At 64.5% G+C, this 24,992-nt stretch overlaps 3 protein-coding genes across 7 annotated transcripts; 2 read left to right on the top strand and 1 right to left on the bottom strand.

Annotated features, from left to right (window-relative positions):
- Positions 1–581: 581 nt before the first annotated feature.
- MRPL4 (mitochondrial ribosomal protein L4) lies at positions 582–3,585 on the bottom strand. Its single transcript, XM_064737281.1, has 9 exons — positions 3,471–3,585; positions 3,022–3,070; positions 2,534–2,705; positions 2,384–2,435; positions 1,905–2,022; positions 1,509–1,615; positions 1,318–1,427; positions 1,093–1,163; positions 582–999 (listed from the first exon to the last, which is right to left on the bottom strand). Exons 1-9 carry the CDS (start codon positions 3,528–3,530, stop codon positions 845–847), a joined length of 894 nt encoding a protein of 297 aa, XP_064593351.1. The 5' UTR covers positions 3,531–3,585; the 3' UTR covers positions 582–844.
- A 1,375-nt stretch (positions 3,586–4,960) lies between these two features.
- S1PR2 (sphingosine-1-phosphate receptor 2) lies at positions 4,961–9,484 on the top strand. Of its 4 annotated transcripts, none has more exons than XM_064737327.1 (2): positions 4,961–5,033; positions 7,369–9,483. In XM_064737327.1, exon 2 carries the CDS (start codon positions 7,425–7,427, stop codon positions 8,484–8,486), a length of 1,062 nt encoding a protein of 353 aa, XP_064593397.1. In that variant the 5' UTR covers positions 4,961–5,033; positions 7,369–7,424; the 3' UTR covers positions 8,487–9,483. The 4 variants fall into 4 exon arrangements, with proteins under 4 accessions (XP_064593397.1, XP_064593400.1, XP_064593398.1 ...); XM_064737330.1 differs by lacking the exon at positions 4,961–5,033 and adding an exon at positions 6,352–6,422 and having other exon boundaries at positions 7,369–9,484; XM_064737328.1 differs by lacking the exon at positions 4,961–5,033 and adding an exon at positions 6,401–6,422 and having other exon boundaries at positions 7,278–9,484.
- An 816-nt stretch (positions 9,485–10,300) lies between these two features.
- Positions 10,301–24,831, top strand: PNPLA6 (patatin like phospholipase domain containing 6). Of its 2 annotated transcripts, XM_064737287.1 has the most exons (37): positions 10,301–10,392; positions 11,523–11,585; positions 11,664–11,723; positions 12,064–12,139; positions 12,236–12,318; positions 12,518–12,618; positions 12,860–13,012; positions 13,231–13,390; positions 13,741–13,821; positions 14,117–14,245; positions 14,325–14,405; positions 14,504–14,612; positions 14,698–14,784; positions 14,868–14,965; positions 15,165–15,365; positions 15,619–15,696; positions 15,810–16,015; positions 16,371–16,502; positions 16,579–16,702; positions 16,778–16,891; positions 17,143–17,218; positions 17,304–17,444; positions 17,735–17,798; positions 17,869–18,037; positions 18,274–18,456; positions 18,539–18,657; positions 18,931–19,087; positions 19,730–19,846; positions 19,926–19,995; positions 20,544–20,660; positions 20,914–21,030; positions 22,053–22,201; positions 22,506–22,658; positions 23,002–23,118; positions 23,408–23,504; positions 23,653–23,744; positions 24,116–24,831. In XM_064737287.1, the coding sequence occupies exons 2-37, from the start codon at positions 11,553–11,555 to the stop codon at positions 24,194–24,196; spliced, it is 4,125 nt and encodes a 1,374-aa protein (XP_064593357.1). In that variant the 5' UTR covers positions 10,301–10,392; positions 11,523–11,552; the 3' UTR covers positions 24,197–24,831. The 2 variants fall into 2 exon arrangements, with proteins under 2 accessions (XP_064593357.1, XP_064593358.1); XM_064737288.1 differs by lacking the exon at positions 20,544–20,660 and having other exon boundaries at positions 10,302–10,392; positions 24,116–24,830.
- The last annotated feature ends 161 nt before the right edge of the window (positions 24,832–24,992 follow it).

The raw sequence follows: 24,992 nt of genomic DNA, 5'->3' as shown, positions 1-24,992 counted from the left end.
CCCCCCCAGTTGGGTCCCTGGCCCCCTCAAAATTCCTAATTTCCCGTTTTTTTCCTGGGATTTTCCCCCAAAAGCCCTCGCCTTGGGACCCCAAGGGGGCCACTGGGATTCCCAAAATTCCCCTCGGGACCCCCAAAATTTCCCCTCCCCCCGGGCAGGCATTCCCAGGTTTCCCCCCGCTCCAAATTTCACAGGAATTGGGTGAGGCCAGAATTCATTCTTCCTGAATTTCCTCCTTTTCTGGCTCCCACCTTCCCAAGGTGCCGAGATGTGGGAGGGGATGGGGACACTTGGGGACATTTGTGGGGGGCGAGACACATCTACAAAAATCCCTCAGCCACCACAGCCCCGAAATTCCCCAAATTCCACCCAAAAGGACAGAATCCATGCGGAAAACCCGCGGTTAGGAGGAGGGACTGGAAAAGGGTTTGGGATCCAAAAGGGGTTTGAATATTGGGGAGGGGGCTGGGATGAAGGAGCTGGAATATTTGGGGGGGGGATCCCAGAGGAGTTGGGATACGGGGGGAGCCCCAAAAGGAGGTGGGAACCGTCTGATTCCACCCAAAATAAAAACAACAATGGAAAAAAAATCCCTTTAATGGCCACAGCAGCGCCCGACAGCCCCGAATTCCTGAATGGGGGGGCTGGATCCGGTCTGGGGGAGCAAATCCCACCCGAGGGGGGCAAATCCAGGAAATCCTCCAGGACATGGCGAACGGACAAAACCTCGTTGTGCCGCGGTGTCCCCAAATCCTTTCCTGACGGGATCTGCCCCATGGGGGGGACAAATCCCATCCGGGGGGGCAAATCCCACCCGAGAGGGGCAAATCCTGCCCGGGGGGTCTCAGGCGGCCCCGGGCAGGTCCCGGTGAGGCAGGGAGAAGGGCACCAGGGGCGAGTAGCGCGAGTCGTGCCACAGCAGCCGCTGCTCCAGGAAGGCGACGGCGTCCAGGGTCAGCACCAGCGTCTGGTGCTTGAGCAGGCTGTGCACGTTGAGCCCTGCGTGGGGACAGGTGGGGACACGTTGGGGACGTCAGCGGGGTCCCCAGAGCGTCTCTGGGGAGGGGTCAGAGTGAGGGGATTGGGGCTCACCCAGGGCGGGGATGAGGGTGATGGATTTGAGCCCCTCGGCCGCGGCGCTGATGTTCTCTGGGAATTCATTGCTGGGGGAAAAAGGGATGGGGTGTCCCCAGATTCATGGACATGCCATCCCCATTGTCCCCACTGTCCCTAGCCCTGTCCCCAGCCCTGTCCCTGTGTCTCCAGCCCTGTCCCAGTGTCCCCAATGTCCCCATTGTCCCAGTGTCCCTCTCTCACGTGTCCACCAGCAGCACGGAGTGTCCCCAGTGCCGTGCCCGTGCCAGCTCCAGCAGCTCCTGGGGGTCACTGCTGGGCAGCTCCAGGCTCTCCACCACGTGCAGCTCGTCCTGGGGGACACCAGGGCCGTTGTCACCCTGTCTCCAGCCCCGGGTGCAGGTGTCCCCCGCCCCCCCGGGCCACCCCCGTACCTGCATCAGCTTCACGCTCAGGGCCACCTTCAGCCCCAGCACCCGCACTCTCATGGGCACCATGTAGAAGTAGCTGGTGGGGCCCCGTGGGCCGTGGGCGATGCCACCTGCCAGGAGGGGACATGGTGACATCCCCGGGCAGGGGACACCGCCCATGGGCGTTGGTGGCTGAGGGGGGCAGCCAGGCCTGGGGTCCCCAGGGTGTCCCCAGAGACCCCAAACCAGGGACAGCCAGGCCTGGTGTCCCCAGGGTGGTTCCTGATGTCCCCAGGGCGGTCCCAGACATCCCCAGGACATCCCCGGCCCCCATGTCCTTGTCCCCAGGATGTCCCCAGACCCGTGTCCCATCCCCAGCCCCCTGTGTGTCCCCATCCCTGGATTTTGGGTGTCACTCACCTCCCCTCCACAGCGGGGACCGCACGGAGCCGTGCCGGGCGCGCCCGGAGCCTTTCTGCCGCCAGGGCTTGCGGCCGCCGCCCCGCACCTCGGCCCGGGTGCGCACACGGGCATAGCTCTGGGACAGACAGACGGACAGACAGTGTCACCCCTGAGCCCCCTGAGCTCCCCATGGTCCCCCCGCCCCGCACCTCGGCCCGGGTGCGCACACGGGCATAGCTCTGGGACAGACACACAGACACTGGGGACAAACAGGGGACACCGTCACCCCTGAGACCCCCACACAGCCCCTCGGCGCGGGTGCGCATGCGGGCATGGCTCTGGGGACAGAAAGAGGGACACAAACATTTTCTGCCCCCAAGTCCCTTTTTCCACCCCAAATTCCCTTTTTCCCCTCCAAATCCCCATTTTCTGCCCCCAAATCCTCCTTTTTGCCCCAAATCCCCCTTTTTACACCCAAACCCCCTCCCCACACTCACAATCCTCCTGAAGTTCTTCTGCCACGTGGCCACTGTGTGCAGGATGTCCAGCCTGGGGACACAGAGGGGGACACAGAAGGGGGACACTGACCCAGAGCCCCACCCGGGGCTGTTCCCAGCGCGTCCCCAGAGCCCCCGGGGTGTCCCCACCTGGGGGTGACGGCGAAGACGTCGGGGTGCAGGTCGGCCAGGCCCCGCAGCGTGTCCTGGGGGTGGCGCAGGGACCCCACCCAGGCCTGCACGGGGGACAGCGGGGACGGCACGGGGACACTGCAGCTCCTCAGCACCGGAGACGCCACCGGGGGCTCCTCTGGGGACAGTCCTGGGGACAAGGGGACACGTGGGGACGCTGGGGACAGCATGGGGACACTGCAGCTTTGCAGCACTGGGGGCTTCTCTGGGGACAATGGGGACCCTCACAGGCGGCTCCTGGCACCCCCCAAAGCACGGGCAGCCAGCTCTGATGTCTCCAGGGCGATTCAGGTGTCCCCAACCCCGTGGTGGCCCTGTCCATGATGTCCCCATGATGGTCCTGGCTGTCCCCAGCCCCTAGCACTGTCCTCAGTGTGTCCCCAGCCCCTGTCACTGTCCCCAGGATGTCCCCGATGTCCCCAAGGTGTCCCCAAACCCGCACTCACCCTTGCGGGGCTCGGGGACCGCGGGCGGGGCCGGGGGCGCCGTCGAGAGCTGCGGGACAGCGACATTGGGGACAATGCCCAGGGTGTCCCCAGGGGGGCGGGACCAACCGCGGGCTGAGGGGAGGGGGGACACGACCCCCGCCCGCCCCCCAGCCCCGCTCCTGGGCCCGGCCCGGACCTCCGAACCCCCCCGGGCCGAGCTCCCACCTGGTACCGCCCCAACCCAGCCCCTCAGCCACGACCCCGCCCATTTCACCGCCCTCATTGTCCTGGCCCCGCTCATTTCAACACCCTCACGGCCCTGGCCCTGCCCACGGACCGCCCTCAGGGCTCTGGCCCCGCCCCCGCCCGGTTCCCCCCCGTTCCCATCCCGGTACCGGGGCCGCTCCCGGTGTCGCTCCCCGCCCGCTCTCCCCCCGGCCCGGCCCCGCTCCCGGTGCCGTTCTCACCGCGGCCCAGCCCCGGCCCCGGCTCCAGGCCCTCAGGGCGGCCGCCCCCGCGCGGATCATGGCGGGAAGGCGAGGGGTAGGGACGGGCGCGGTGACGTCACAGTGCGCGCGGCGCCACTTCCGGCGGGGGCGGAACGGCGGGAAACGGGGAGGAAAGGGGGGGACCCCCCCCTTTGTGTCCCCAACCCCAAATTTCTACCCACGGTGTCCCCCTGGTGTCCCCACCCCGGTGTCACCCCCAATGTCTCCTCCCCAGTGACCCCCAACAGCGCCTCCAGTCCAACCGTCCCTGCTCTGTGCCACCGTCCTGTCCAGTGCCATTTCCCGGTGCCAGTGTCCATTCCCAGTGTCCCTGCCCCTTACGAGTGTCCATTCCCAGTGTCCCTGTCCCTCCCCAGTGCCAGTGTCCATTCCCGTGCCATCTCCAGTGTCTCTGTCCCTCTCCAGTGCCACTTCCCAGTGCCGGTGCCACTTCCCAGTGTCCCTGCCCAGTGTCCCTGTCCCTCTCCAATGTCCCTGTCCCTTCCCAGTGCCAATTCCCAGTGTCCCTGTTCCTTCCCAGTTCCCCATCCCAGCCCCACCGCCTGGTCCCGTTCCCGTTCCCAGTTCCCATTCTCAGTTCCCGTTCCCCATTCCCATTTCCCCATTCCCATTTTCCCATTCCCATTTCCCAGTTCCCATTCCCAGTTCCCATTTCCCCATTCCCATTTCCTGTCCCCAGTTCCCATTCCCATTTTCCATTTCCCCCTCGGGGGGTCTCCACCCCACTCCGGGGGTCTCTCCCAAATTCCCACCCGGAATTCGCGGGGCCGGGATTGTTGGGACAATTCGGGAATCCTTTTTTCCCCTTTTTTTTCCCCAATCTCTTTTTCCACAGCCCCGCCCGATCCCGGGGGTCCGGGGGCGGGAATTCCGCATGGATTGGGGGGGGGGAAGGGGGGGCTCATCCCGCCCACCCCAGCCCGACCCCGCGCCTGGTTCCAATTAAATCCAAATTCATTAAATCCCTTCTCCGGCCCCTCGGCCCCTCCCAGCGCTCAAAATTTGGGGATTTTTTCTGGTTTTTTGGGGGGAAGGGGCCCTTCCCAACCCCCCAAATCCCCCCCCCCAATAATTCATCCTCCCCCCACCCCCGAATTCCTCCCGGGACGAGCCCTGGAAAGTCCGGGAAGTTTTTCCAGCCCCCAAAAAGTCCCCAAAATTGTGAAAAAGCTCCCAGAATCCTCTTGGAGGAGGGGGACGAATAAGAAGAACGGATGGGGCGTTTGTGTGTCTCCCCCCCCGCCCCATTTTGGGGGTGTCACCCACCCAAAATGGGGGGGACACACGCGGGGGGGCTGCTGTTTTTTGGGCTGGTTTTTTAGGTTTTTTTTTTCTGTGGGTTTTTTTTGTTTTTTGTGGTCCCCCTCCCCATCTTGGGGGGTCCCAGCCAAGGGGGGGGGTCTGTCACACAGTCGCCCCGCCCCTCGAGGGTGTGGTCCCGCCCCAGCCCCGCCCCTCCGCCCCCGCTCATGCTGGACCCGGGACGGGCGCTCAGCGCTGCCGGGACCGGCCCCGGGACCGGTAAGAGCCCCAAAACCCCCCCGAGACCCCCGTGCCCCCGCCCCGAGCATCCCCTCACCCCCGGGACCCCCCGACTTGGGGAGGGGGGCTCAGAACGGGACCCCCGGAGCGGCCCCAAGCGCGGGGAGGGGTCTGGGGGAGCTTTGGGGGCGGCTCGGGGGTGTCCCCAAGGGTGGGGGGGACACATTGGGGGGGTCCCCATGGTTGGGGGGGGGGTTCAAGGCCACCCCCACGGGTGGGGGTCCCCCCGGCTGTGCCCCCCCTTCATTGTCCCTGCCCAGCTGTTTCGGCCATGCCAACATCTGGCTCGCAGCTGGCGGGGGGCGAGGGGGTCCTGTCCTTGTGGGGGCTCCCCAAAGCCCTGAGGGTCCCCAAAATCCCGGCGGTGAAAGCGCCCGGCCGGGGGGTCCTTGTCCCCGTGTCCCCCCACGCGCATGTCCGGTCTCGAGGGTCTCTGGGGGGGCTCTGGGGGGTCTGGGGGGGTCTCGGGGGCCCCTCCCGGCCCCGGCGGGCGCCGCCCCCGCGGCTAAACCCGGCTCTAAGCTCGGCTTTGTCCGCGCTGATCCAATTTGCTCCGGGATATTTCGGGATCCAGGCGGCCCCGGTCACCCCCCCGCCGCCCCCTCCCCCTCAGGGGGCGGGGGTCCCGGGAGGGTCCCGGGAGGGTCTCGGGGATGGATCCCGGGCGGATTCCAGGGGACGGATCCCGGGATGATCCCGAGGATGATCCCGGGGCGGCACCCCCGGCTCAGGATCCCGGTGCGATTCCCCGGGGTAGGACCCCGGTCCCGGTCCCAGTTCGGGATCCCGGGGCAATTCCCGGTGCTGAATCCCAGCTCAGGATCCCGAGGCAATTCCCAGTCCCGGTCCCAGGGGCAATTCCCGGTTCAGGGTCCCGGGGCAATTCCCGAAGTAATTCTCGGGCCAATTCCCGGCTCGGGATCCCGGGGGCAGTTCCCAATTTGGGGTCCCGGTTTGAGATCCCGGTTTGGGATCCCGGTGCCGTTCCTGGGGCCGTTCCCAGTTTGGGATTCCGGTTTAGGGTCCCGGTTTGGGATCCCGGGGCCGTTCCTGGGGTCGTTCCCAGTTTAGGATCCCGGTTTGGGATTCCGGGACAGTTCCCAGTTTGGGATCCCGGTTTGGGATCCCGGTTTGAGATCCCGGTTTGAGATCCCGATTTGCAATCCCGGGGCCGTTCCTGGGGCCATTCCCGGTTTGGGATCCCGGTCTGCCATTCCCGGGGGTCCCGCCGCCCCCGGCCCCGCCCGTTCCCCCCGCTGGCTCCGCCCGGGGCCGGCTCCGAGTCGGGGGCGGGCGGCCGAGGGGAAGGGGAAGCGGCGGATGCTCCATGCCGGTTCCGACCGGCACCGGCGGCTCCCACCGGCACCGGTACGAGGCTCCGGGGGTTGCCCGGAGGGGTCCTGGGGGGGTCCCTGGGGCGGCGGGAGCCTGGGGCGGTGTCCCGGCACCGGGCGCGGCTGCGCGAGGCACCGGGCGGTGGCGGGACGGCACCGGGGGCTCCGGGACGGGAGCGGGGCACTTCTGGTACCGGGACGGGACCGGGACGGCTCCGGGATGGCACCGGGGGAGTTCTAGTACCGGGACGGCTCCGGGACGGGACCGGGGAGGCTCCGGGGCAGCTCCGGGATCGCTCCGGGGGAGTTCTGGTACCGGGACCGCTCCAGGACGGCACCGGGGGAGCTCCGGTACCAGAACGGTACCAGGGAGGCTCCGGGACTGCACCAGGACGGGAGAGCACCGGGACGGGACCGACGCCGGTACCGGGACGGCTCCGGGGCTCTTTCCCCCGCTCCGGCCCTCGGTCCCGTCCGGACCCTCCGGAGTCCCGCAACGGGAGGAACCGGGAGGGCGGGAGCGGGGGGAGCCCTAACCGGGGGTCCCGTCCCGAAATCTGGGGACCGGGGGTGAGGGAGGACACGGGGACCCGGCGGTGACATCCCCGGTGTCCCCACCCCCCCCGGGCGCCCCACCCCATTCCCCCCGGGGTGTCTGTCACCTCCTGCCACACCAGTGTAACCTCCTGCCACCCCGGTGTCACCTCCTGCCACCACCCGGTGTCACCTCCTGCCACCACCTGGTGTCACCTCCTGCCACCCCAGTGGGTGACACCCCTCTGGCCCTGGGTGACACCTGGGTGTGACAAACGGGGTGTGACACTGACTGTCACCCCGGGGTGTACCTGGTGGCACAGAGATGACAATGGGGTGACATTTCCCTCCCCAGGAGCCATGTCCTGGTGGTGCTGAGCTTCAGGTCACCATAGGGTCTTCTTGGCGGCACAAAGGTGACAATGAGGTGACATTTCCGTCCCCAGGAGCCATGTCCCGGCGGCGCTGAGCCTCGTCCTCCTCTCTGCCCCCCGCCACCGCCATGGGGAGCATCTACAAGGAATATTGGAACCGCGACAAGATCCGCGAGCACTACAACTTCACCAAGGGTGACGGGGGCGAGGCCACGGCGCCCTCGCGCTGGGTGGGCTCCGTGCTCATCGTCGTGCTCTGCTGCTTCATCGTGCTGGAGAACCTGCTGGTGCTGGTGTCCATCTGCCGCAACAAGCGCCTGCACCTGGCCATGTACATCTTCATCGGCAACCTGGCGGCCTCGGACCTGCTGGCGGGCGCGGCCTTCATGGCCAACACGCTGCTGTCGGGCAGCACCACATTCAGCCTGACGCCCGTGCAGTGGTTCGTGCGCGAGGGCACGGCCTTCGCCACGCTGGCGGCCTCGGTGTTCAGCCTGCTGGCCATCGCCATCGAGCGGCATGTGGCCATCACCAAGGTGAAGGTGTACAGCAGCGACAAGAGCTGCCGCATGGTGCTGCTCATCGGCGCCTGCTGGGTGATCGCCGGTGCCGTCGGCAGTCTGCCCATCATGGGCTGGAACTGCATCAGCGACCTGGGCGACTGCTCCACCGTGCTGCCGCTCTACTCCAAGCGCTACGTGCTCTTCGTCACCACCATCTTCACGCTCATCCTCATGGCCATCGTGGGGCTCTACACGCGCATCTACTGCATCGTGCGCTCCAGCCACGCCGAGATCGCCTCGGCGCAGACGCTGGCGCTGCTCAAGACCGTCACCATCGTGCTGGGCGCCTTCATTGTCTGCTGGCTGCCCGCCTTCATCATCCTCCTGATGGACGCCTCGTGCCCCGTGCGCGCCTGCCGCGTGCTCTACAGCGCCAATTATTTCTTCGCCTTTGCCACGCTCAACTCGGCAGCCAACCCGGTGATCTACATGCTGCGCAGCAAGGACATGCGCGGCGAGTTCCTGCGCGTGCTCTGCTGCTGCGGCCGTGCCCGGGGCCGCGGGCAGCCCCCCGGCCGGGCGGGGGTCCCGCTGCGCACGTCCAGCTCGCTGGACAGGGCTCCGGCCGGCCCGGCCACTGAGCTGCCGACGGTGCCGCTGACCCGCGAGTGCACCACGTCTGTGTGAGGGTGGGAGCGGGGTGGAGGTGACCATGGGGGGATTGGGGGGGTTTGTGGGTAGGGGAGTGCAGTGGGGGGTCGGGGGGTGTGACATGGACACCCCATGGCCACCCCGTGGTCACCCCATGGTCACTCCTTGGACACCCCATGGACACCCCATGGACACCCCATAGACATCCCTTGGACACCCTGTGGACACCCCACGGCCTCAAGGCCACCCTGTGGATACTTCATGGACACCCCATGGCCTTGTGTACACCCCATGGACACCCCATAGACACCCCATGGCCCCATGGCCACCTTAGGGACATGCTATGTCCACCTCAAGGTCACCCCATGGCCACCCTGGGGCCACTCCATGGCCCCACAGCCACCCTGTGGATACTCCATGGACACCCCATGGCCTCGTGGACACCGCGAGGCCACCCCAAGGCCACCCTGGAGCCACTGCACGGCCACCCCAAGGCCCCACAGCCTCGTGGACACCCCACGGCCACCCCATGGCTGCCCCAGGGCCGCCCCACGGTACGAGCGGCGCGGTTCCTCGCGGTTCCCCCGCGTTTCCCCAGGTACGGACGCATACCTGGCCCCCCCCCCCCCGGGGCCGTCCCCATTGTCCCCATCGTTGTCCCCGCGGGCGCTCCGTGTGCCCGGACACGCGTGAGGCCCTTCCCACGCCCTGCCCGAGCCCCGGGGCCGCCGCCAGACCTGTCGGGCGAGTCCCGGGGCCCCTCCCGGCCCGTGGGCGGCTCCCGCCGCGTTCCCACCGGGACAGGCCGGGATAACCCCGGGGGATGCTCCGGGGACCCCCGAAATCCGGGATTTTCCCCCGCGCTGGTGCGCGGGGCCGGGGGCTCATCCCAGTGCGGCCGGATCCGCCGGGAGCCCCCCCGAAATCCCCGGGATTTGCCCCAAAATCCTCCCCCCGTTGAATTAAATGATTTTTTTTTCCAGCTGTTTCTGCGTCTTTCCCCAAATTTTGGTGTGTGGGGGGAATTTTCCTGGTTGGAATTTGGGAAAATTGAGCGTCTCAGGTGGGTCTGGGCACAAGGGGGGACACGTGGAGACCACTCCACTGTCCCCAGCCCAGCGCTTTGTCACTTTGTCACCTCACATCCCCCACAAACCCCGATTTGTCCCCATTCATTTCCTCCGAAGAGGAAACGCGGAGGGGGGTTTCGTTTCCTGCCCCCCATCCCCGCGGGGACGGCGCCGTCGCGGTGTCCCCGCCGTGACCCGGCGCCTTTGGGGACAGGGAATTCCCGCCTTTGGGGGCTCGGTGGCACCGCGGGGCTGTCACCGCCGGGGTGGCCCTGGGTGACACCCAGGGGTTGGCCGTGGCGCGGCAAAGGTGACAGCGTCTGTCACCCCGGGGTGGCCAGAGTAACAACGGCTGCCACCAGCCTCGGGGTAGCCAAAGGTGACAACGGCTGCCACCAGCCTCGGGGACAAGGTGGCAGCAGGTGCCACCCCGGGGTAGCCGCAGCTAGACAGGGCTGTCCCTCTTCATCCCCCCGGGATTCCCATGGGTACAGACCCGAAGGTGTCGCCCCCTCCCAAATTTTAGGGTGTCCTCCCCTTGGCAGTGTCCCCTCAATGTCCTCCTCCCAAATTTTGGGGTGTCCCCTCCCTCCTGCCCCACCACCCCCAAGATGGCGCCGGGGCGACCCCTCACGGCCCCACGCGCCCGCGCTGTCGCGCCCAGCTACGTCACGCTCACACGCCACACCCGAGAAGGCGCCCGGCCGCGTTGGAGAACGGCTGTTTGACCTTCCCAACATGGCTGCGCGGCCGCAACGGCTTTGGCGCAGATGAGTGACGTCATAGAGGAGGCGGGGCGGCCTTAAAGGGGCCATGACCGCGCGGGGGCCGCGGCCGCCGCCAGGGCCGGAGCGGGGCGAGACCGGCGGCCGGTGAGGGGGGGCCGGGGGGTCCCGGGGGGGTTTCACCGGCTCTGGGGGGGGTTCCCGGGGGGGCTTTACCGGCTCTGGGGGTCCGGGGGGAGCGAAGGTTTTGGGGGGGGCGGGTCTGAGGGCAGTGGCGGGGGGGCGCGCGAGGGGACCGAGAGGCGGGGGCGGGGGGGGCAACGGGGCCTGGGGGGGCAATAACGGCCCGGGAGGGGCAATAACGGCACAGGAGGGGGCAATAACGGCATGGGAGGGGCAGTAACGGCTTGGGACGGGCAATTCATGGGCGGACAATTAAGATGCAAGGAGTAAGTAATTAATGAGAGGGTAATAACAGCCCGGGGGGGGGCAAATAAGGGCCTGGGGGGGGTAACTTGTGACGGAGCAATTAGGATGTGAGGGGGGAAATTACCTCGTGGGGGGCTAATAACGGCCCCGGGAGGGGCAATAACGGTTGTGGGGGCAATAGGGGCTTGGGGGAGCAAAAAAGATAAGGGGGAGCAATAAAGATGGGGGCAATAAAGACGGGGGGAAAATAAAGAAAGTGGGGCAATAGAATGGGGGGCAGTAAAGATAACGGGGCAATAAAGATAAGGTGGGGCAAGAAAGATGAGGGGGGGCATTACACCATGAGGGGGCAATAAAGTTTGGGAGGGGGGCAATAAAGCCTCAGGGGGGTTAATTTGGGGAGGGCTGTTGGGGACAATGAGGGGGGCAGTTGTCACCTGGGGGTGTCACCAGGCCCCGGGGGGGTGACACATGCCAGCTGTCGCCTGCCTGGGGTGTCCTTGGGAAGGACAGGGGGACACCGGGGACGGCGGCAGGGTGACAGCGGGGACACAGCAGGGCCTGGCCCGGTGGTGGCACTGATGGGGTGACAACAGGGACGGGTGACAGTGCCTGGTGTCCTTGGCACAAGGCAACGGTTCCTGTCCCCAAGGGAGGGGACGCCAGTGTCCCCTTGGGCCACTCGCTGTCCCTGAGTGCTTTGGGGACACCTGGCCTGGGAGGTGGCACCTGGGTGTCACCCACTTGTCACTGCACGTCCCTCAGTTCCACCACGTGTCACTGACTGCTCCTTTTTCCTGTTTTGTCCCGTTTTCCCCCATTTTTCCTGTTTTCCCGGTTTCTGGCAGGATTTTGGATCGGCCCAGCCCCCCCCGGCCATGGGGCAGAGCGAGTCGCAGCAGGAGGCCGAGGTGGGACCCGTCCCTGTCACCCTGGTGTCCCCAGGGTTGGGGACACAGGGAGGGCTCAGCTGTCCCTTGTCCCCGCAGGGCTCGGTGCTGAGGGGGCTCCTGGCCGTCTTCAGCCGGGAGCGGCTCCCGACACACGTGGTGAGCTCCATGTCCCTGTGTCCCCAATGTCCCCGTGTCCCCATGTCACCAGTGTCCCCAGCGACAGGGTCCCAATGTCCCCAGTGTCCCCAATGTCCCCATGTCCCCGATGTCCCTAATGTCCCCAATGTGTCCAATGTCCCCAATGTCCCCATGTCCTCAGTGTCTCCATATCCCCACTGCTGCTCAGCATGCCCTGATCCCTGGTGACACATCCCGGTCCCCAGCACAGCCACACCCCTCCCACCCTGGCAGCGCCACCCCCTGCGCTTGTCCCCATCCCTTGGGGACACTGGGGACAAGGTGGTGACAATCTGGGGACACGCCTGTCCCTCTGCAGGTGCTGGGCACCCTCCTGGCCCTCTGCGTCACCGTCATGGCCGTGGCCGTGGTGGGCTGGTGGCTACGCCACAAGAGTGAGTGACAAGTGACAAGTGCCACCCCCGGGCTGGCCCTGGGGACAGGGGTGACAGTGCTGTCCCCTCATGGTGTCCCCTTCTGTGTGTCCCCAGAGGTCCCCGCGCAGGAACCACCACGCTACCGCTTCCGCAAGAGGGACAAGGTCCTGTTCTACAGCCGCAAGATCATGCGTAAGGTGACCCTCGGGTGGCACTGGGGGTGGCACCGGGGTGGCACTGTGGGTGGCTCTGTGTGACCCTTGGGTGGCACCGGGGTGGCACCAGGGTGGCACCAGGGGTGGCACTGGGGGTGGCACTGTGCCTAAGGTGACCCTCAGGTGGCACTGGGGGTGGCAGCCCTGCAGTGACACGGTGTCCCTGTCCCCGCTGTGCCAGGTGTCCCAGTCCACGTCATCGCTGGTGGATGTCACCCCGGCCAGTGGCACTGCGCGGCCCCGCACCCGCAAGAAGCTCAAGATGCTCAGCATCGCCAAGAAGTGAGCGGGCAGCGGGGCCGGGATCAGTCTGTGGGTCTGTCTGTGGGGTCGGGATCTGTCATGGGATCGCGATCTGTCCCCATGTCCCTGCTGTGTCCCTGCTGTCCCCGTGGCACTGTCCCCACACTGTCCCCAGGGTCTCAGCCAGCTTCCTGTGCATCCAGAAGGAGCCGCCCACGCTGTCCCATGGCGCTGTCCCCATGTCCCCACACTGTCCCCACTGTCCCTTATCTGTCCCCAGGGTCTCGGCCAGCTTCCTGCGCATCCAGAAGGAGCCGCCCACGCTGCAGCTGAAGGAGCCGCCGCCCTCGGTGCTGGAGGCCGACCTGACCGAGTTCGATGTGGCCTCATCTCACCTGCCCTCCGAGGTGCTCTACATGCTCAAGAACGTCCGGTGAGCGGGGCCGGGGTCTGTCCGTGGGGCTGGGGTCTGTCCTTGGGCATAAGGAGACATTTATGGGGTCGGGATCCATTTATGGGGTTGGGAGCCATTTCTGGGGTCGGGATGTCCCCCTGTCCCTGCTGTCCCCGTGGTGTCCCTGCAGTGTCCCCATATCCCTGCTGTCCCTGCAGTGTCCCCGTGTCCCCCTGGTGACCTGGCTGTCCCCGCAGGGTGCTGGGGCACTTTGAGAAGCCGCTGTTCCTGGAGCTGTGCAAGCACATGGTGTTCCAGCAGTGCCAGCAGGGCGAGGACGTGTTCCGCCCTGGCCAGCCCGACAGCAGCATCTACGTCCTGCAGGAGGGCAAGCTGGAGCTGCTGCTCACCGAGGCGGTGAGGGACACCTGGGGACACGGGGGACAGCCCACGGCCAGCCAGGGATATGCAGGAGATTGCCAAGGACATCTGGGGACAGCCAGGGACACACAGGGGACACCTGGGGACACCCAAGAGCACCTAGGGGACACCAGACACAGTCAGGGACACCCCAGGGGCATTCAAGGACACCCAGGGGACACCCTGGAGACACTCAGAGACAGCTGGAGACACCCTGGAGACACCCCAAGGACATTCAGAGACATGCCAAGGACACCTCAAGAACATTTGAGGACATATAGGGAACAGGCAGGGGACACTCTTGGAGACCCAAGGGACACCTGGGGACACGGGCTGTGTCTCAGCAGGACGGGAAGGAGACGGTGATGAAGGAGGTGTTCCCTGGGGACAGCGTCCACAGCCTGCTCAGCATCCTTGACGTCATCACGGTACCAGCCATGTCCCCAGAGCCTTGGGGACATTGTAGGGGCTGTCCCCAAACACTGCCATGCCCAGCTGGCATGTCCCCAGATTCCCCTAAGCTCAGTGGTGACTGTTCCCAGCCTGCCCAAGCTGTCCCCAAAGCCCTCCAACGCAATTGTGGCCATCCCAAAACCAACCACAACTGTCCCCAAACTCCTCCAGCCCAACTGTGGCCACCCCAAACAAAACCCCAGTGCCACCCCTGCCCTTGCCCAGTCCCCAGCTGTCCCCAGGTGTCCCCTGACCCCACGGTGTCCCCAGGGCCACCAGCGGCCGTACCGCACGGTGTGTGCCCGTGCCGCCGAGGACTCCACGGTGCTGCGCCTGCCGGTCGAGGCCTTCTCAGCTGTCTTTGAGAAGTACCCCGAGAGCCTGGTCAGGGTGGTGCAGGTGAGCTGGGCTCTGGGGGACCCCCGGGAGGGCCCTTGGGGTGGCAGGGGACCCACGGTGGCCTTGTGTCCCCCTGCAGATCATCATGGTGCGGCTGCAGCGCGTCACCTTCCTGGCCCTGCACAACTACCTGGGCTTGACCAACGAGCTCTTCAGCCACGTGAGTTCAGGCTGAAATTCAGAGGGGTCCTGGGCTGGGTCAGCTCCCTCTGATGTTCCCCCAGCCCCTCTGATGTCCGTCTGTCCCCGACCCTGCAGGACACGCAGCCCTTGCGGCTCTTCCCTCAGCCTGGCCACGCCGCCCGCACCAGCCCCGTCCGGCACAGCAAGCGCAACCTGGGCAGCACCGACGAGGGCCGGGACACTGGTGAGGCCCCAGGAGGGTCCTGAGACCCCCACCCTGAGCATTTCTGGGGTCTCCGTGCTCAGTTTTGGGGGATCTCATCCTGCAGCTGAGCTGATGAAAGCCAATGGCCTGGAGACACCAGCACCGCCCCCGCTGCTGAGCCGCTGCATCTCCATGCCCGTGGACATCTCTGGTGGGTGCCAGCCCTCCCAGGGGTGTGGCTGTCACCCTGGGGTGGCTTTGTCCCCGTTTGGTGACCCCCGTGACCCCGCCCAGGCATCCAGAAGGCTCCGCGCTCCGACTTCGACATGGCCTACGAGCGCGGGCGCATCTCGGTGTCGCTGCAGGAGGACAGCACCGGCGCCTTCGGGCAGGTACGGGGGGGATCCGTGCGGAATCCCACCCCAAATCCCACCCAAATTTCCCCTAATTCCCACCCTGAATCCCGCCCTAAATTCCCCCCTGCCAAATCCCACCCAATTCCCACCCTATTTCCCCCTAGTTCCCACCCTGAATCCCACCCCAAATCCCATCCTAAATCCCACCCAAATGCCCCCCCAAATCCCCCCCCAGGTGTCCCAGGAGCCCAAGGAGCGCAAGTCGGTGACGCTGGAGGAGCAGCCCTCGGGGGTCTACCACTACAGCTCCTATGAGGAGGACACAGCCTCGGGGACAGGGATGGGGCCATGTCCCTTCGGGCCCTACCAGAGCCGCCAGACCAGCGACATCTTCGAGGAGGCCAAGCGGGAGCTCATCAAGCTCATGAAGATCGAGGTGAGGGCTTTGATGGGTTCCTGGTGGGCTCCTGGTGGTCCCCTGCGGTGGTGTTAGTCACCTTTATGGTGGTCCCCCATCACGTTGGGGTGGTCCCCATGACTTCAGGGTGGTCCCCAATCATCGCTCTGTGGTGGGTTCCCATCTCCTCATGGTGGTCTCCATGGCCTCCTGGTCATTTTCTGTCCCCGTGGCATCCTGGCCATCCCATCCCCTCATGGTGACCCCACAATGGTCCTGTTCTCCTTTCCAGGACCCTTCTCTCCTCAACAACCGCGTCCTGCTCCACCATGCCAAGGGCGGCACGGTCATCGCCCGCCAGGGTGACCAGGTGGGTGCTGGGGACTCTCACCTTGTGGTGGGGCAGAACAACCCCAGAACCAGAAGAACACGCCATGGTGGTGCTGGTGGGACCTCCCAGGTGACAGGGGACATCTCTGGCAGGACGTGAGCCTGCACTTTGTGCTCTGGGGGTGCCTGCACGTGTACCAGCGCATGATTGACAAGGAGGAGGACGTGTGCCTGTTCGTGACACATCCTGGAGAGCTGGTGGGACAGCTGGCTGTGCTCACTGGAGAACCCCTCATCTTCACCATCAAGGCCAACCGTGACTGCACCTTCCTCAAGATCTCCAAGTCTGACTTCTACGAGTGAGTCCGTGTCCTTTGGTGTCCTTGGGGAGCCACCAGGACCTGGTGTGGGTGCGTCCCCATCATCTTGTGGTGGATCTCCATTGCTTTGCGGTGCTCGCTGTGACCTTGGGGATCCCACATCTCTTTGGGGTGGTTCTCCACCACTTTGGGGTGGTCCCAAATCTCTTTGGGATGGTTGCACCACCAGAACATCTCCTCAGTGAATGTTCCCAGCCCCAGGGTGGAATTTTGGAATGTCCTGAGCAGTACCAGCATGATCCCGGTAGTTCCCCTCCTCCCTGGGGTTCTCTGTGGGGTTCCCCACCTCAGAGGGGACATTTTGGGGTCCCCACGGTGCCCTGTCCCCCCCCAGGATCATGCGGGAGCAGCCCAGCGTGGTGCTGAGCGTAGCCCACACCGTGGCCGCCCGCATGTCGCCCTTCGTGCGCCAGATGGACTTTGCCATCGACTGGATGGCCGTGGAGGCCGGCCGGGCACTCTACAGGTGAGTGACCACTCCCAGGCGTCCACCTGGGCTTGGGGAGGGCCACCAGGGGTGCCACAGGTGCTGCTGTCCCCAGGCAGGGGGACAAGTCGGACTGCACCTACATCGTGCTCAACGGGCGGCTGCGCTCGGTCATCCAGAAGGGCAGCGGCAAGAAGGAGCTGGTGGGCGAGTACGGCCGCGGTGACCTCGTGGGTGTGGTGAGTGTCACCCTGGGGACACCCTGGGGACAGTGGTGACACGTCCTCGGGTGGCTCCATGGCCTGGTCCTGCAGGTGGAGGCGCTGACACGGCAGCCCCGGGCCACCACGGTGCACGCGGTGAGGGACACGGAGCTGGCCAAGCTGCCCGAGGGGACCCTCAACAACATCAAGCGCCGATACCCACAGGTACCCCCGGGGGTCCCTCAGGGGTGTCCTCGTGTCCCCACGGCCTGGCTGGTGGCTGTGACTCTAATTAAAACCAACTTCAGTTAAGGAGTTAATGAAGGTGTTGAAGGAGGAGAGTGGAGGAAGGGCTGGTAGCACCTGAGGTCTCCAAGGACAGGCAGTGGTGGTGGCACCTAAAGACTGCTGTAGAACACTCTGGGGCGTTGAGTCTCTGCCACGTCTGATGGCCATCCTTGTCCTTGTCCCCGCAGGTGGTCACCCGCCTCATCCACCTCCTGAGCCAGAAGATCTTGGGGAACCTCCAGCAGCTCCGCGGGCCCTTCGCAGGTAGGACCTGGGGACAACAGGCTGGCCTCTGCGGGGCTGGTGGCCGTCACCAGAGCAGTGTGTCCACTCCTCTGTGTCCACCCAGGGCCTGGCCTGGGCATGACCTCCAGCTCGGAGCCCATCAACCCCACCAGCAACCTGTCCACGGTGGCTGTGCTGCCTGTGTGTGACGAGGTGCCCATGGCGGCCTTCACGCTGGAGCTGCAGCATGCGCTCAATGCCATCGGTGAGTGACCATGGGACACTGACCATGGCAGTGACCATCGGGTTGTGGCACCCTGGTGACCTGGGATGGTGATGGTCGCAGCTCCACAGGATGGTCTTGGCTGTGGTGGGCACCATGAGAGTGATGATGGCATGGTGGCAGCCATGGCACGGTGACCAAAACTTGATGGTGTGATGGTGACTGCAGCATGGTGGTGACTATAGCCCCATGGCGTGGTGACCACAGCACGATAGTGACCATGGCATGGTGGTGACCATGGCCTGGAGATGACCACATCCCCACCTCCGCAGGCCCCACGCTGCTCCTCACCAGCGACATCATCCGCGCCCGCCTGGGCTCCTCAGCTCTGGAGAGGTAACGAGGCTGGTCAGCAGTGTGGCCATGTCCCCCAGGCCACCGCTGACCACTCTGTGCCCCCGGGCAGCATCCAGGAGTACCGTCTGTCCGGCTGGCTGGCGCAGCAGGAGGACCTGCACCGCATCGTGCTCTACCAGACCGACTGCACGCTGACCCCCTGGACGCTGCGCTGCATCCGCCAGGCCGACTGCGTGCTCATCGTGGGGCTGGGTGACCAGGAGCCGGCCCTGGGAGAGGTGGGACAGGGACAAGGACAGGGACATGGGGGACGACCAGGAGCCAGCCCTGGGAGAGGTGGGACAGAGACAGGGACATGGCAGTGGGACACAGGAACATGGGATATTGGGACAGGGGGACATGGGGACACATGGGGACACATGGGGACACATGGGGACACATGGGGACATGTCCCATCTCTGGGGGTGTCCCAGCGCTCAGGGGGCGATGCAGCCTGGTGCTGGTGCCCCCCCAGCTGGAGCAGATGCTGGAGAACACGGCGGTGCGGGCGCTGAAGCAGCTGGTGCTGCTGCACCGTGAGGATGGCACTGGCCCAGCGCGCACGGTCGAGTGGCTCAACATGCGCAGCTGGTGCTCGGGCCACCTGCACCTCCGCTGCCCCCGCCGCGTCTTCTCGCGCCGCAGCCCCACCAAGCTGGTGAGTGTCCCCTCCCCTGGCTGCCAGCCCCTCCCCAGGGGTGGCCGCTGTCACTGTCACCCACTCTGTCCCCGCCCTGCAGCGGGAGATGTACGAGAAGGTGTTTGAGAAGAGTGCCGACCGGCACAGCGACTTCTCGCGCCTGGCGCGCGTCCTGACTGGCAACACCATCGCCCTGGTGCTGGGTGGCGGCGGCGCCAGGTGGGGCACCCTGTCCCCGTGTCACCCTGTCCTGTGTCCCTGTCCCCATATCCCATATCCCCATATCCCCATGGTCTGTGTCCCCCTGTTCACATGGCCTGTGTCCTTGTCCCCGTGTCCCATGTCCCTGTGTCTCCATGTCTCCATATCCCCTGTCCCCATATCCCTGTACCCCGTGTCCCCATGTCCCCCGTGTCCCCAGGCCCATCTCCCAGCCCCACAGTGCCCACAGCCCCTGATTTATCCCCGTTTTCCCTGCACTCTCCCCCGCAGGGGCTGCTCGCACATCGGGGTCATCAAGGCCATGGAGGAGTCGGGGATCCCCATTGACCTCGTGGGGGGCACCTCCATCGGCGCCTTCATCGGTGCGCTCTACGCCGAGGAGCGCAGCGCCGTGCGCACCAAGCAGCGCGCCCGCGAGTGGGCCAGGGTGGGTCACAGGGACAGGGACATGGCCGGGGGGGTCACAGGGACAGGGACATGGGAGTGGGCCAGGGTGGGTGACAGGGACATGCCCACCCCAGGGACACCCTCAGCCTGTGCCCAGCTCTACCCCGCTGGGTCTAACCTGGCCTCTTCCTGTTCTTCTTTCTCTTGCTCTTCTTCCTTCTCCTTTCCCCGCTCCTCCTCCTTCTTCCTCTGTTCTTCTCTTTTCCTGTTCCATTTTCTTTTCTTCTGCTTTTTCTGCTCTTCTTGCCTTTTTTTGATCTTTTTTCTTTGTCTTTTTCTCCTTTTTATTCCTCTTACTTTTCTCCTTTTCTTTCTGCTTTTTCATTCTTTATCTTGTCCTTCTCTCCTTCCTCCTCCTCTTCTTTGTCCTTTTACATCTCCTTTTCCTTTTTCTCTTATTCCTTCTCCTCCTTTTTCTTCCTCCTTCCTTTTTTTTCCCTTTTCCCCCTTTTTTTTTCAACTCCTGTTTTTGTCCTTACTCATCTCTCCTCTTTTTGCTCTTCGTCCTCCTTCATCTCCTTTCTCCTTCTCCTTCATCTCCTTCCTTCTCCTTTTTCCTCCTCTTTCTTCATTTCCTTCCTGCTCCTTTTGTCTTTCTGTTTTTCCTCCTCCTCCTCCCCAGGGCATGAATTCTGTTTTTGAGACCGTGCTGGACCTCACCTACCCCATCACCTCCATGTTCTCGGGCTCGGCCTTCAACGCCAGCATCAACCGAGTCTTCCAGGACAAACAGATTGAGGTGTGTCCCCCTCGGATGTCCCCCCCGGCCCCCTCCCCGATGTCCCCATGGTGTCACCCAGCCCATGCTGTCCCTGCAGGACCTGTGGCTGCCCTACTTCAATGTCACCACGGACATCACGGCCTCGGCCATGCGGGTGCACACGGACGGTGAGAGCTCCCTGGGGACACGGGGGGGACACGGGGCAGGGGTGGCCTCCTGAGCCACCAGGAGCTGCTGACCCCACCTTGGGGACATCAGCAGGGAGGGGAGGGGACAGCTGGGGCTGCACGAGGTGCTAACATCGCTGCTGACCACTAACCCCAGTAACCCCCTGTGCAGCATGGGGACATGGTGGCAGTGCTGGGCAGGGACATGGTGGTGGCAGTGGGGACATTGTGGTGCTGGTGGTGGGGACATCACGGTGGTGTTGGCGACGTGGTGGCGGTGGTGGGGACATGGTGATGGGGACACGGCGGTGGTGGTTGGGACCATTGTCGTGCTGCCCCTTGTCCTTGCCCTCTGCTGGAGCTCACCTGGGACATTGAGCCGTCCACAGCCACCCTGCTGCCTCTAACGCCCACTAATCCCCGCTGACCCCTCTAACCCAGCCCCCTCCCCGCACTGCTGGCTGCCAACGTCCCTCTGTCTGTCCATCTGTCCGTCTGTCCCTCCCCGCGGTCCCCGGTGGCCGTGACTGTGTCCTCTCCGTCCCCAGGCAGCCTCTGGCGCTACGTCCGAGCCAGTGCCTCCTATAGCCCCTACCTGCCTCCGCTCTGTGACCCCAAGGACAGCCACTGGCTGGTGGACGGCTGCTATGTTAACAATGTCCCAGGTCAGCACCTCGCTCACCGGGGCCACCTCCCAAAAAACCACAAAAAACACCAAAAACCACCCCAAAACCACGTCCAGAGTGTCCACACCACCGGTCAGGGTGCGCCAGAGGGGTTCCTCTGCCCGCCATGGGGCCGACCCGTGGGGCGCAGATGATCCCGGCGCGGGCAGGGCGAGCGGCGAGGGCGGGTGCCGGTGCTGACGGCGTTTCCCGGTTCCGTTCCCGGTTTCCCGTCCCGCTCCGGCCGGCGCAGGCTCGCTCTGGCGCTACGTGCGCGCCAGCATGACCCTCTCGGGGTACCTGCCCCCGCTCTGCGACCCCAAGGACGGCAACCTCCTGATGGACGGGGGGTACATCAACAACCTGCCAGGCAAGTGTGGGGTGGACGGACGGACGGACACAGCCAGGGCGGAGCGGGGACGCCTCTGGCTCGGTTTGGCGGCATCGATGGGCGAGGGATGGCCACCTCCTGTCTGGCAGTGGATTTTTTCTGTGTTGGGTGGTTTTTCCAGAATGTTCCATGGATTTTCATGGTTAGGATCCATCCGTCTTCCATCTTCTCCTGGTGGGTTTTCCATGTGCAGCATCCACCTGTCTTTCTTTATCTCTTGACGCCTTTTCCCTGTTGGGTAGTTCTTCCAGAACACTCCGTGGATTTTCCTGGTCAGGATTCATCCATACATCTTCCACCATCTCCTGGTGCTTTTTCCATGCCAGGCAGTTTTTCCAGAACATTCCAGGTTTCTTCATGCACAGGATCTATCTTCCATCCCTCTTCCATCATCTCTTGATGTCTTCAGTGCTGGTCAGCTTCTTGGGGCATCTCCACCCTCTGTCACCTTCTGGTGTCATCTCCTGGTGTCACCTCCTGCTGTCACCTCTGGTGCTGGCCCCAGGTCCTTTCCTGGGCGGTTTCCATCCTTCCCCTAGCTCGGTCTCCATCCTGCGCTGGGTGAACTTGGTGACCTCCTGGGCCACCTTTGTCCATCTCTGGATGTTCCCATCTCCAGATGTCCTTTCCATCCTCCTTCACCTCCTTCCATCTCTTGATGTCCTCTCCAGGCCTCTTCTGGGCATTCTGTGTCACCTCTGGTGGCCTTGGGAGGTCACCCTTGTCCCCTCCACGTGCTGGGGATCTTCCTTCATCCTGCAGCCTCATTCCCACCACATTGGGTGACTCTGGTGGCGTCTTTGGGTCTGAAGCCACCTTCCTCTATCATCATCATCATCCCTTGGTGTCCCCCAGGACCTTTTCCATCCTCCTACCCCTCCAAGCTGTCTCCACCAACTTGTCCCCCGGTGTCCCCTCCCCATGACACCTCGACCCTTCACCCCAGCCCTGGTGCCCCCTGGCGCCGCTGACTGCCCAGTGTCCGTCTGTCCGTCCCGTAGCCGACATCGCGCGCAACATGGGCGCCAAGACGGTGATTGCCATCGACGTGGGCAGCCAGGACGAGACCGACCTGTGCAACTACGGCGACTCCCTGTCCGGATGGTGGCTGCTCTGGAAGCGCCTCAACCCCTGGGCCGAGAAGGTCAAGGTGAGAGCATGGGGTGGCCCTGGGGGACAGCGGGAGGTGGCACCAGGGGACATCGGGGACAGCAGGGGACAAGCTGGTGGAGATGGCTCAGGGTGGAGAAGGTGCTGGGGGACATCAAGGGATGGTGATGACATGATGGTGACAATGAGGATGGTGAGGATGACAATCGTGATGATAATGATGACGATGATGATGATGACGATGACAATGACGATGATGACAATGACAATGATGAGCAAGACAATGGCAACGATGATGACGATGACGAGGTACCGGACGCGTCCCGAGTGTCCGGTCCTGGCAGGTGCCGGACATGGCGGAGATCCAGTCGCGCCTGGCCTACGTGTCCTGCGTGCGGCAGCTCGAGGTGGTGAAGTCCAGCTCCTACTGTGAGTACATCCGGCCACCCATCGACCGCTTCAAGACCATGGACTTCGGCAAGTTCGACGAGATCTACGTGAGTTGGGGCTGGGGATGGCTGGGGGGCACTGGGCTGAGGGGCTCCAGATGAGAGTTGGGGTCCTTTGGTCACTGTTGGGGTTCTCTGGTCTTTGTTGAGGTTCTTTGGTCATCGTTGGGGTTCTTTGATCATCACTGGATATCCTTGACCATCTGTTGAATGTTCTTGACCATCACTTGGGGGTCCTGATCATCACTTGGGGTGTCCTTGACCATTAATTGAGTGCCCTGGTTGTCACTGCCGTGTTCTGGTCATTACTGGGGTGTCCTGGGCCATCTCGGGGGTGTCCTGGGCCACCTTGGGGGTGTCCAGGCCATTGCCCACTGCCCCCTGTCCCCAGGACGTGGGGTACCAGCACGGCAAGTTGGTGTTTGAGGGCTGGAGCCGCGGGGACATCATCGAGAAGATGGTCCAGGACCGGCGCTCGGCCGACTTCTACGAGAGCAAACGCATGGACGTGAGCCTGGGGACACGGGAGGGACATGGAGGGTGGTGGCTCATTGGGGACCTGCCCTGGGCCAGTCCGAGAGGGGCCACCCCAGCCTTGTCACCGTCCTTTGAAGGGTGTCACCTCCTGAGTGACCTTCCTGTTCCTGCCACCCTGTTCCTGTCACCCTCCCCATCGCCCTTTGTGCCCCTGGTGGTCCCTCTCCTGTCCCTTGCTTTGTCCCCTGCCCCGTTGGTGCCTTCCGTGTGCCCCCCTGTCCCCTGCAGGTGCTCACCTGTCCCCCGTGGTGTCCCCTCAGGTGCTCACCTGTCCCAGCGCCGGTTTCACGGACCTGGCTGAGATCGTGTCGCGCATCGAGCCCGCCCAGTCCTACCTGTCCGACGGCTACTGCGACGGTGACAGTGGGGACAGGGCGGGGACAGGGCGGGGACAGCCGGGACACCCTGGGGGGGGTGGAGATCTGAGGCTTGGGGGCTGGGACTTGGGTCTGGGGTTTGGGGCTGGGATTTGGGTCTGGGGACTCACCCCACACCGCCCCCCCAGAGGAGTCCGATTACCTGACCGAGTACGAGGATGAGGGCCCGGAGTCGCTGCGGGGCGAGGAGGACACGGCCGAGTGGGGCAGCGCTGAGGCTGTGAGTGACCCCAAAACCCGGGGGGACCCCAGAGAATGGGGAGGATCCCAAAGAACAGGGGGGACCCCAAAATGGGCGAGGGAGGAACTCCAAAATGGGGGGTTGGGGGTGCCAAGGGGGTCCTGGGCCCAGGTGTGGGGGTGGCACCATGGGGATCCCAAGAATGGGGTTTGGTGGTTTTGGGGTTGGGGTTTTGGGGTCTCAAGGGGGTCCGGTGGCCTTGGGGACAACCTGGACCCCGCAGGTGCTGTGTCCTGTCCCCACCCCAGTGTCCAGAAAATGTCCCTGTTGTGTCCCCAGTGTCTCCCCTGTGTCCCCACTGTCCCCCGTGTGTCCCCAGTGTCCTCACAGTGTCCCCAATGTCCCCCCAGGAGGAGGAGAAGTCCCTTCGGCACCGCCCGAGCACAGCAGAGAGCCTCTCGCCCCCCTCTGCGGACCCCGACAGCTTCTGAGGGACCCTCGATGTCCCCTCAGTGTCCCCTCCCCTGCCTGGGGGCCTCTGGGGGGACCCCCAATGTCCCCTGTGTCCCCCCCCGGGGGGTCCCTGCCCCGCCCCCCCATTCTGGCACTTTCCCATGGGGCCCAGGACTCCCGATGTCCCCCCGGTGTCCCCTCAGTGTCCTCCCCCTGCCTGGGGAGACCCTGGGGGGATCCTTGATGTCCCCTTAGTGTCCCCAATGTCCCCACCCTAACGGGGGGACCTTAGGGTGACACAGGGGTCTCGGGCCCCCCAGTGTCCCCAATGTCCCCTCCCCTGCCCAGGGGACCCTGGGGTGACACGGGTGGGTCTCGGGCCCCCCAGTGTCCCCTCAGTGTCCCCAATGTCTCCACCCTGCCCGGGGGACCCTGGGGTGACATGGGGGGGTCCCGAGACCCTCGATGTCCCCCCAGTGTCCCCAATGTCCCCCCCCCTGCACTGTTGCACTGTCCCAGCCCCCCGGCCGGCCACGGGAGGGCGCTGCTGTAAATTTTCTTTTTTTTTGGTTTTTTTTTAACGGTTCTTACGGAAATCCAGGCCGGCTGGATGGGAATTGGTTAATTATTGATTAATTATTGGTTAATTATTGATTGATTGATGGAGTCTCATTACACCAGTGCGGGAATTTCAAAATAAAAGCTGCTGGCGGTGATGGGGGGATGGGAATGGGAACTGGGACTGGGAACAAGGCTGGGAACTGGGAATGGGAAAAATGGGATTGGGAACTGGGGAATGGGAATTGGGAACAAGACTGGGAAAAGGTGGGACAC

This window comes from Zonotrichia leucophrys, unplaced genomic scaffold (genome assembly GCF_028769735.1).
Source record: "Zonotrichia leucophrys gambelii isolate GWCS_2022_RI unplaced genomic scaffold, RI_Zleu_2.0 Scaffold_48_389894, whole genome shotgun sequence".
NCBI classification, from domain to species: Eukaryota; Metazoa; Chordata; class Aves; order Passeriformes; family Passerellidae; genus Zonotrichia; species Zonotrichia leucophrys.
Note: the sequence above shows the minus strand (reverse complement) of the source record. Positions and strands in the feature narration are given on the sequence as shown.

Excerpts from the sequence above, each read along its gene's own strand:
- MRPL4 (XM_064737281.1), bottom strand. The coding sequence starts at position 3,530 with ATGATCCGCGCGGGGGCGGCCGCCCTGAGGGCCTGGAGCCGGGGCCGG. Across the intron at positions 3,071-3,470 it reads GGGGCCGGGGCTGGGCCGCG|CTCTCGACGGCGCCCCCGGC; the intron begins GTGAGAACGGCA and ends GCTGTCCCGCAG. Across the intron at positions 1,616-1,904 it reads GTCCCCGCTGTGGAGGGGAG|GTGGCATCGCCCACGGCCCA; the intron begins GTGAGTGACACC and ends CCCTCCTGGCAG.
- S1PR2 (XM_064737330.1), top strand. The coding sequence starts at position 7,425 with ATGGGGAGCATCTACAAGGAATATTGGAACCGCGACAAGATCCGCGAG.
- PNPLA6 (XM_064737287.1), top strand. The coding sequence starts at position 11,553 with ATGGGGCAGAGCGAGTCGCAGCAGGAGGCCGAG. Across the intron at positions 13,391-13,740 it reads AGCTGCTGCTCACCGAGGCG|GACGGGAAGGAGACGGTGAT; the intron begins GTGAGGGACACC and ends GTGTCTCAGCAG. Across the intron at positions 16,016-16,370 it reads TCCAAGTCTGACTTCTACGA|GATCATGCGGGAGCAGCCCA; the intron begins GTGAGTCCGTGT and ends GTCCCCCCCCAG.